Source organism: Zingiber officinale, chromosome 10B (genome assembly GCF_018446385.1).
Source record: "Zingiber officinale cultivar Zhangliang chromosome 10B, Zo_v1.1, whole genome shotgun sequence".
NCBI lineage: Eukaryota > Viridiplantae > Streptophyta > Magnoliopsida > Zingiberales > Zingiberaceae > Zingiber > Zingiber officinale.
The window spans coordinates 68,765,791-68,776,685 of NC_056005.1; the positions used below are offsets into that span (position 1 = coordinate 68,765,791).

At 38.6% G+C, this 10,895-nt stretch overlaps 1 protein-coding gene across 1 annotated transcript; it reads left to right on the forward strand.

Moving 5' to 3' along the window:
• Nucleotides 1-7,453: 7,453 nt before the first annotated feature.
• Nucleotides 7,454-9,627, forward strand: LOC122030227 (BTB/POZ domain-containing protein At4g30940-like). The gene has a single exon (XM_042589400.1). The coding sequence runs from the start codon at nucleotides 8,100-8,102 to the stop codon at nucleotides 9,435-9,437; it is 1,338 nt and encodes a 445-aa protein (XP_042445334.1). The 5' UTR covers nucleotides 7,454-8,099; the 3' UTR covers nucleotides 9,438-9,627.
• Nucleotides 9,628-10,895: the final 1,268 nt, after the last annotated feature.

Consider the following 10,895-nt stretch of genomic DNA (forward strand, 5'->3'; position numbering starts at 1 on the left):
TCTCTACATGAATAATATCATCAACAGTAAATGAATCATCAAAATCCATTATTGCTTTTTCTCTATTCAACTCACACATACTAGTTTTTAGGTCAATTAACATAATTGATCTCTCTAGGATTGAAAAATATTAGATTCAACTGAGTCCATCTATCTTCAAGAAATGGTTTGTTTTGCATATCCAAGAAGGCTATGCAAGAGCAACTCTTGTATAGTTCCATCAAACACATTCGGTAAGCATTGTAAACAGAAAAAACATTGGGAGATCCCACAAACACATCCAAGGTATCATCTAATCATTCTATCCTTTATAGGTTCACATTAAGATGATTTAACAAAACCTAGAGAGGTCAAAATGTAAAGCTTGTTGTTCTTCAAAGCTCTTAGAAACTCATACATATCGTCACATATGTAATTTAACCTCTATAATTCATTAAAGTTATTTGTAAAAGCCACCTTAATGAACCTATAGATATCAAAATTATAAACCATCATTGTGCTTCCAGAGCTCATAAGACCCTATCCATGTTCTCCACTTAAAGTGTTTTTGCCAAATGAATTTGATGGACCTTAACCTGTCAAAAGTTAGTGTTGGACAATTTTATTACCGGAGCCAAGTGAAAAAATTACTAAATTTAAAAATACATAATCAAATCAGTTTTATCTGTTGAGAGGCTTGAGCGGATAATTTCAAGTTGCTAGCAGGGCTGGTTCTACCAAACTTCTAGTGGTCCCAATGAAGTGTCGAGTTCGAGTCAAAATGTCACCCGACTGCCCAATTATTGACTTGTCCGAGTCACCAAGTACCAAGCCACTTAACTGCCAAGTGCTGCCAAGTCAAGATGAATTCTTCTGAATGGATTCCGAGTGCTACCGAATCGGGACACAATTAAACACAGTTTGTTCTCTTGGGCAAATTTTTGCTCTGACTAGTCTGAACATTGACGCATGTAGATCGTGCTCACACATAAGTCAACTTGGTTCGGTGTAAATTCGGATCTTGGATTTACACCACTACGTGAGAGAGAGCCTCTCCTCGTGTTTATGTTCATAATTTACATGCTTGTAAAATAATATAAACCAACAATAAGACCATTAAACTTTCAATACTGGACTAAAGTCTCATTCACATTAAAGTTTTTTTCATCCATTCTGTGTTCACAATCTATATTCTTGTGAAACAATATAAACCCTCATTCTCATTCATAATGAAGTATTTTTATCCATTCCATTTCTCATTTTTATTCACATTTCTAATACTTAGAAGTGAGACCACAATTCTATTTTAGAGCTCCTGCAACTTCTTTGTAGAAATTAAGAAAAAAAAACTAGTCATATTATTAAATCTAAAAATTGATATTACAAATGCAGAATATAAATCCTTATATAGCTAAGTTAAAAAAAATCCTAAACCCTAAATAGACAAGGGAAAAAGACCAAATTACCCTAAACTATAAACAAATAAATATATATAATCTAACATTCTCCTCAAACTCACGATGCAATAACTAGAAGCATTGAGAGTTTATCAAACAAGAAATTAAAGCGTGAAGTGGAATATGCCTTGATAAACATATCAGCAATCTGTAGATTTAAAAGAGCAAAAGGTAATGTGGTAGTGTCAATCTAAAGATGATGATGAGTAATATGACAATCAATTTCAATATGTTTCATTCGTTCATGAAAAACTAGATTGTGCATAATTTGCTCTGATTGTCACAATACAACGAAGTAGGTTGATGAAGAGAGATACTCATATCCACAAGCAACCAACGCAACCAAATTATCTTACAAGTAGTTGAGGTTATGACATGATACTCAGCTTATATGGTAGATCTAAAATAATATCTTGTTTCTTACTCTTCCAAGAAATGAGAGAATCACTAAGAAAAATGTAGAAGCCAATGATAGATTTGCGATCCATAGGATCACTAGACCAATTAGTAAAAGAGTATGCATGTAGCTCTAGAGATGAAGTAGAAGAAAATAAAAGGATTTGAAATTAAGTGCCCCGAAGACACCTGAAAATACGAAGAATAGAAACCCAATGAACTATAGTTTGTGCAGCAATAAATTGACTAACCATATGAACATCATACACAATATCCGGATAAGTCACAGTGAGATAAACTAAGCTTCCAACAATAGTTCTGTACAAACTAGGATCCAGTAAAGGTGAGCAATCAGATAGAGAATATCAAGCATTAGTCTTAATAGGCGTATCAACGACTCTATTATCAGTAAGACGAGTACGCTCAAACAAATCAAATATATACTTTGAGTGTGATAAAAGATAATCTTTAAGGGAATAAGCGATCTCAATGTCCAGAAAATAGCATAGTATACCCAAGTCTTTCATAGCAAAACAATGAGCCAACTTAGACTTCAAGAAAGTAATTTCATCATAATCATCACCTGTAATAATCATGTCATCAATATATAATGATAAAATAATACGACCTGTACTCGTACATATGACAAACAATGCTGAATTATGATTATCAGGATGAAAACCAAGCGAAGTAATTACTGTAGAGAACTTCTCAAACCAAGCAGGAGGTGCTTGTTTGAGACCATAAAACGCTTTACGAAGCTTGCAAACTTCACCAGGTTGTTGTGAAATATAAGGAGGAGGTGTCATATAAACTTCTTAATGAAGATCATCATTTGGAAATGTATTCTTAACACCCATCTGAGATATTCTCCATCAAAAAATAAAAGTAACATTAATCAGAGTATGAACTGTCATCATTTTTACAACAGGAGCAATTGTTTCCTCATATTAGGGGTGTCAAAAATGAACCCGACCCGACGACCCAACCCGAGTCGACCCGAAAAAAATTAGGTTCGGGTTGGGCATTTTCGGGTTCGGATCGGGTTCGGGTTGGAGGGTTGGAGAGCAAAAAAATTTCGGGTTGGGTCGGGTCGGGTTCGGGTTGACCCGGGTTGACCTGGGTTGGCTTAAATATAGGGTTTTGTGGGTTTTTTTGGGGTTAAATCAAATTTTATTTTAAAAATTTAGATGTTTTAATGTATGTTTGTATGATAATGATGGAGTATTGAGATAAAAGTGAAGAATTATAGGGAAAATAGCCCAAAAAAGTCGTTTTGAATCGGATTTTCGGGTTATATGGGTCGGGTTCGGGTTGATCGGGTTGGTCGGGTTCGGGTTCGGGTTCGGGTTGAGGTGTTTTGGGTTGAACTCGGGTTCGGGTCGGGTTCGGGTTGGGTTAAAAAAAAAAAAAAAAACTCAACCCGACCCAACCCGACCCGACCCACCCGAATTGACACCCCTACCTCATATTCATGTCATACTCCTGAGAATAACCTTTAGCAACAAGACTAGCTTTATATCGTTCGATAGATCCATCAGATTTAGTTTTGATCTTATATACTCAATGAGAACCAATAGTGTGCTTTCCTAGTGGCAACGGTACCGAATCTCATATATAAGCATAATACAAAGTAGTTAGTTCCTCAGCTATAGTACTCTGTCAAAGTGGATTACGAACAATTTCTCTATAGGATATATGCTTAGAAAGATAATGAATAGATGCAACAAATGAAGCAAAAGAATGAGAATAATAAGAGTAAACAAAACTTGTAGTTTAGTAGACTTACAAACATGAGTAGATTGACAACTATGGAGAGAAGGATCATCCGCAAACTTAGGAGATAATTGGATAGTGGCAAAAGGAGGAGCATGTGGAGCAGATATCTCGGGAACCAAAGTACCAGATTCAGTTGAGCTACCAGTATGAGTTTTGGGTGAAGCTTTCTCAGTGTCGATATTGAAAAGATGAATGCAAAGTAGATCTGACTTTATCATATTATGAGAACTAGCTGGAATAGAACAAAATAGAATATACCCAAGAAACACAACATGATGAAAGACATATAATTTTTAACTAACGAGATCAAAACAACGATATCTTTTTTTACTAACACCATAACCCAAAGAGACACAAAGAGTAGACCGAGAGACTAACTTATTACGCTCAACATGTGGATGAAGGACGAAACAAGTATAACAAAAAACACGCAAAGAAGAATAGACAGGAGCATACCCATATAATTTTTCAAAAGGTGACAAACTTGAATTGTGTGAGGTTAGAATTCTATTAATAAATAAATTTTGAGTTTTTCGAGTACATATTTTCGAGCAATAATTCGAATAGTTCGCGAACACGTTCGAATCTTTCGAACCGAACCCGAACCCGAGCCCTAATTCGAACCAAACCCGAACAAAAAAGTTTGAAATTTTCAAACTTTGAATCAAACTCAAACTCGAATATACCTATTTCGAGCCAAATTTGAGCCTTAGATTTTTTTCTGCATATTCGGCTTGATTCAATTTGTTTACACCCTTATTAATGGCATAGGAGTACCATTAGCGGTCATAATAAATATAGATGAACTGAAGAAAAAGAATTAAAAGATCATAAATTAGATGACATATGATGGGAGTCACTAGATTCTAAAATCCACAAGGATAAAGATATAACTGAAATATCAGACGATGACAAACATATATGAGAGGAAGCTGACATGGCAGAAAGTTGTGAAGCAAGGAACTACTGAAACTGCTCCAACATATACAGATCAGATTTCCATAAAACATCTGTACGACCAGGCATGGTGATAGAATGACTAATGCTCAGAATAATCAAACTGTACGAATACACATCTGTACGATCTTTAAAAACTAGTGTTAGGATGACCCGTGGTCTCACGAAGAATTTGAGTGAAAAAGGATGTTGAAGTAGAAATCGGTAGCACAGGGCGTGAGTGCCAAAATAGGCAAATAAAAAAAAAAGGACGTCAATGCCAAAATCGACAGCATAGGGCGTCGACGTCGAAGTCGAAATCGGCAGAAAAGAACATCGATGTCGAAATTGGCAGAAAAAGATGTTGGCATCGAAATCGACAGAAAAGAATGTCAGCGCTAAAATCGACAGAAAAGGATGTCGAATCCAAAATCGATAGCAATAGTAGGTTATGACAACGACAACATTAAATAGTAACAAGGGACGGTAGAAAATTTAGAACAGAAAAGGAGAACCGCTTTAATACCATGTAGAAATTAAGAAAAGGGAAAAATTAGTCAATATTATTAAATCCAAAAATTGATATTAGAAATAAAAAGTATAAATCTTTATCTAGTTAAGTTAAAAAAAATACTAAACCCTAAATAGCAAGGTAAAAAGAAACTAAATTCCTCTAAAAGTATAAATAAATAAATAAATATTTATAATTTAACATTTTTCACCAATACCCTCACATTTGAATTTCAGTCGTTTAGAAAAAATCACCTCTATGTGTCTACACATAAGGTAAAATGAAGAAGTGACTCAACCATTGAATTGATTCATGCCCGCTCACCTACACATTCTAGCTTATGTAAGTCCATTAAAGTAGTTTGGTGGACCTTTGGAGGTACATTGTAGTTGTGAGATCGCCATCGTGCTTCTAATGATCTTTGGAATCTATTCATAATTTTGGCATATATAGATTCATCAAAGTGATCATGGATCATAGAAGAGAGACCACCATTATTCTCTGGGTGATTTTAGGAACTCATATATCTTTTTGAATCTACAATCGTTTCGCTATATTTATTGGTTGAAAAAGATATTTACAAAGGAAATAAATACTTAGAAAATCTCACATACAATATACTTTTCCACCTTCACGAGGAAGGATTGCTAGTGGGGAAGAAAGAAGAGGAAATGAGTTAACGAGTCTCCTCTACAAACAAGTTGGATCGGGTGGACAATTAACAAGTTAGAGTAGGTTCGCGGAGGAATTGGAATGATATAGTGGCTAGCACATAAGGTGTTATTATTATTAGGTATGGGGTTCGAATCTCGACATAGTCGAGATAAATGTCTCCCTTATGTGCTAGTCATTATTCCCAAGGTTAGTAGCCGCCCGTGATTTACCTCATCCGTGTTGGCCCTAGGATCGATTGGTGGGGATGCTAAGACGAGCGTATTCATCTTTTGTCACTGCGGAGGAATTAGGAAGATCGATTATAGTTAAGCGTTGAGTGTTTGAGAATTTTCAAAATATAGTTCACGATTTGAAGTTGCCTCCACTTCAAAGTGCAATCAAGTTTTGGTAAAATACTGTATAAACTCACCCCACCTGCCACTTACTTTCTCAGTTATCATGATTTACCTCCTTCATGTTGGTTTTAGGATGGGTTGGTGGAGGCGCTGGGGTGAGCGTATTCACCTTTTGCCACATAAGTTTTGGTAAAATACTGTGTCGATCAATTGTGCAATGATAGAGTGTCTTCTTAATTTTCTAGATATTTAAGGATTGACTTAGAGATGACAATGGGGCGGGGCGGGACGGGGTGTGGGTGAATTTGTCATCTCCATCCTAGCCTCTGAATTATAGTCCCACTCCCATCCCCAATTTTTTTTAATCGAAGAATCCCCATCCCTAATCCCGCAAGGATTAAATCCTCATTCCTACCTCAAATGCCAATTGACTTGGCCAAAAAGATTTTTAATTTTCAACCTCTTTCATAAAAGTATTAATACAACAAATCAATTATAAAAATTATTTTCATCATCATCATCATCATCATCATCATCATCATCATCATCATGAGCTCGGGGATGGGGATAACATCCCCATACCCGCTCCGGTTCAACTTGTGGGGATTTAAAAAGTCCCGAATCCAGAACTCACCCCCGTTTTGGATTTTCCCCACTGGGCCTTGAATCCGTGAAAAAAATTGTCATCCCTAGATCGAGTCCTAGTTTCGATAAATTAATAGATAAATTTTCCTTAATAGGTGGTTGCCCTAAGAAAGATGGCATGATGAGTCGCCCATCTTCCCGATTTACTCTAGTAGTCAGTGGAAAATTTTTATCGGGTCGGATCGGTCATCTCGTGATTAGTCAGCATAAATTGGATACCTGGTACTAACTAAAAAATATTTTGGTAAAATTATTGTCCCGGGACTATGGTGCAACAATTAGCATCTCGAAGCGGTTAATCATACATCTAATATTCAAATACTAGTTGTAGCACACTATAAGGATTTTTCTCCAATGAGATGACAAATCTAAAAATACTGATCGTTTGGATTGGTCTCCGTACAAGCTTTTTAATTTACTTGGATGATCGTAGAAAATTTTCGTGGAGTCGGACTCGTCATATCTAAATTCATTGATTTGAAAAGTTAGATACTGGATTAAAAAAAATTGATAAAATTACCTGGCTAGTGGGAAACTTTTAAGAGATCGGCCTGTGACCTTCCAATTAATCAATTGGAAGAGCTGAAATTACTAAAAAGTTTTGGTAAAAGTGCCATTAAGGAGGAAGAATTATAATGCATAATTATCAATTTTTAAAGGGTTAATTAGTAAAACCACAAACTATCATCAATGATCAAATCATCAACCTTTGCGTCAATTACTTCCAAATCCAACTTGATTGCGGGAGGATTCAGACGAAGACTTTGATCCCGCGACCCTTGATTCGAGGGTTGGAATGCGAAAGGGCGACGGCGACGTCGATTCCTCGGTCGCCGAAATGATAAACGGCCGGACGCGGTCGCTGGGGATTGGTGGCCGTTGCTGGGTGCTTGACTAATCGATCGGCCAACTACCTGCTCTGGATTTTTTTTTTTAATTCCGCCGTCTGATGAATAATTTATTGTTGGGAGAGGAAAGAGAGAATTGAAAGGGGACGAACGAGCAGGAATTAAGAGGCGTCCTCGTCGTGCCACTGTATCCTCTGCCCTCTCTCTCTTGCGACCTCCTCACTTCAGGCCGCCAGATCCTGCAAAATCCATAGTCTTCTTCCCCAGTAGGACGATTATTAATCGGCGATATATTATTTCTATTCCCGGCGTTCCTTGTTCCTTTTGTATCCCTGTTTTCCTGTTCTGTTCTTGAGTTGATGTCTGTTCTCCTTCGCGTTCTTTTTCAATCGATTTCTTCCTTGAATCGTTCCGTCGATTGAAATTTCGTTCTATATTTTGTGGGGGAAATCTCTGTTATTGGTCAAAATTTGAGCTTGCCGATCAAAATTTGATCTTTATGTGTCGATCCTGGTTGGGGGTATAAGAGCTTGGATCCATGGCTGGTAGGAAGTGCCGTGTACGGTTCAACGTGGGCGGGAAGATCTTCGAGACTACGGCGACGACGCTCGCCAACGCCGGTCGCAACTCGATGCTCGGAGCCCTCCTCGATGAGTCGTGGAACGTCCGGCAGCCGGAGGAGGCTGAGTACTTTATCGACCGCAATCCGGCCTGCTTTGCCGTGCTCCTTGATCTCCTCCGCACCGGCGAACTCCACATCCCGCCCAACATGCCGGAGAAGCTGCTCTTCCGCGAGGCCCTCTTCTATGGCCTGCTCGACAAGGTCCGCGCCGCCCGGTGGGGCGCCTTCGACGGGAACCGCCTCCATCTTGCCAGCTCCGTCTCCGGCCGCGCTCCTGGCGACGGGACGGCCATCCGTGCTGGCCCTGAAGGCGGCTGCTGCGTCGCCCACGGCAGCATGGTCCACGTCTACGATTGGATGCTGGAAGCTCACCCACCCATCAGCCTCGACTTCCAGCAGGTCAACGACGTCGGCTACATCGACGCCGGCAGCATCGTGATCACCGCCCGCGAGCGGCTGGGCAAGGGAGACGGCGGCATGGGCGTTTTCTCGGCCTCCACCGGCGAGCTCCGTCACCGTTTCCGCGTCACACACTATGACCAAGTCAAGAGCTTCACTGCCGGCGCGCTCAGCTTCAGCAACGCCGACCGGAAGATCTTCACCAGCTGCAAAGGGCGCTGCAACGAGTACGGCATCGCGGTGTGGGACCAAGACACCGGCGAACAGGTTGACTTCTTCTACGAGCAGCTGGATTGCTCGCTCGGCGACGCCGACAAGCTCCAGTGGCTTGACGCCGACAAGTGTCTGATGGTGGCGACATTGTTCCCGAGAAGAGACACCAGCTTCATCGGCCTCTTAGACTTCAGAGCCAAGGGCGTGGTGTGGTCGTGGTCCGACGCCAACGCATCTGTTTCGGCCTCCCTCGACGAGAAGCGCGTCCTCCACGCCACCGCCGTCGAAGAAACCCGCTCCATTTGCGTCGTCAACCAATACGACGACCTCGGTTTCATCGACTTGAGGAGCCACGCCGGCGGCGTGCGCTGGAGTTCGAGGAGCAAGCTCATGAACCGGAAAGCTCCCAACGAAGAGAGCTGCTACCCCAAACTCGCGACGCACGACGGCCAGCTCTTCTGCTCCATGAACGACGGCATCTCGGTCTTCTGCGGGCCCGAGTGGGTGCTGACGTCCACGCTCAGGCGTAGCTTCGGCGGCTCGATCTGCGACTTTTCAATCGGCGGCGACAGACTCTTCGCCCTGCACAGCGAGGAGAATGTGTTCGACGTTTGGGAGACACCTTCGTCTCCGATCATATAGCCTTCACCGATCGGCATTTTCACCACCATTCCCTCTATTCTCGATCAAAAACATAGTTTAAATCTGAACGAAACAAAATCCATACTTCAATATCATCGATTGTACAAAGAGAAAGATGTTCCTTTCTTTTTCCTAGTGTGGTTTTGGATGTTGCCGTCCTGCAACTCAAGCTTTTTTCCTTCAGCTTGAATCGAAAGCGAGTTGGTCCCCTGTTTTTTTTTTTTTTCAATTATGCAAATCTTAAAGATTTCGTCAAATTTGCCACATGATTTTAGTTTTCTTGCACTTTACGCTTAATTTTTTGTTCTGAAAATCTGCATAACCAAATGCACAAGTATCAACCTCCTTCATCTAACAACTTTAGTGATCTGCAAAGCAGAGCAGTTTCACATGCCACCTTAAAGCCTAACAGCTGCTACAAATTGAAGTACGCGTAGCTAAGCTCGTTTTTTTTTTAAATTTCTTTTTACTTTTTTGCATGTGAAAATTTTCATTTCTCCATGTAAATCGTCAAAATAACCTTCTTTTTTAAAATAAAATAAAAAATAAAAAGATGTTTCATCAAATATTTTATCAAAAAATATTATTAATTTTAATTATATTATAACAACTACGACCAACAGTTATAATGTTATTTCCTATTTTCAATACTATTGTAATTATTTACTATAACATATAACAACTAATACAAACGCTTAAGTACCTACTATATAATTGTTTTAAAATAACCTTGACAAATTTAAAAATATTTTAAGAAAATTTAAATAATTTTGATTAAATTGAAAAAATATATATTTTAATATAATAGTATCAAGATTCAAAGTTTAAAGTTTAGAATTTAGTTATAAATGTGTAACAACAATCTAAAAGCTACTATAACTATAACAATTATTTAAATATATACTATAACTATTTTAAAATTTTGATCAATTTAAAATAATTTTGATAAAAATTAAGCAATTTTAATCAAGTTGGTAAAAGTTATTTTAATATAATAATCTTTGTGTATAATAATTTTGATCAAAGTGATCAGTCGATATTTTCACATTGTAGTAACTAGCTGCTACATTAACATTGAAATTAAGGGTATTTTTAAGATAAAATATTTGATTGGATGTTTTTTGATTTTTTTTTTAAGAAAATAAGACGTACTTTTGACTATTTACATAATTTGAAAGGTCTTTACTTTTAATAAAATTAGCTTGTAGTTTAGAAGGTGCGTTTCTTGCTAATTTGGAGATATATGGATAAGAGCATAGTTATGAATTTGAAGACTCAGAATAAACGTAATGGACAGAAACTTGCACTCTATCCATCGGTAATGCTAGACATCTACACTAAAATAGTTGTAGGGAACGGGTCTTCTACTTAAAAACTTAGATGAGACCTTTGAAACTTAAATTTCATTTTGGTTCGATGTCGAAAGGAACCCAAGAGACTATACGAGGTCCCAGGGAA

Coding starts and splice junctions, on each gene's coding strand:
- LOC122030227 (XM_042589400.1), top strand. CDS start 8,100: ATGGCTGGTAGGAAGTGCCGTGTACGGTTCAACGTGGGCGGGAAGATC.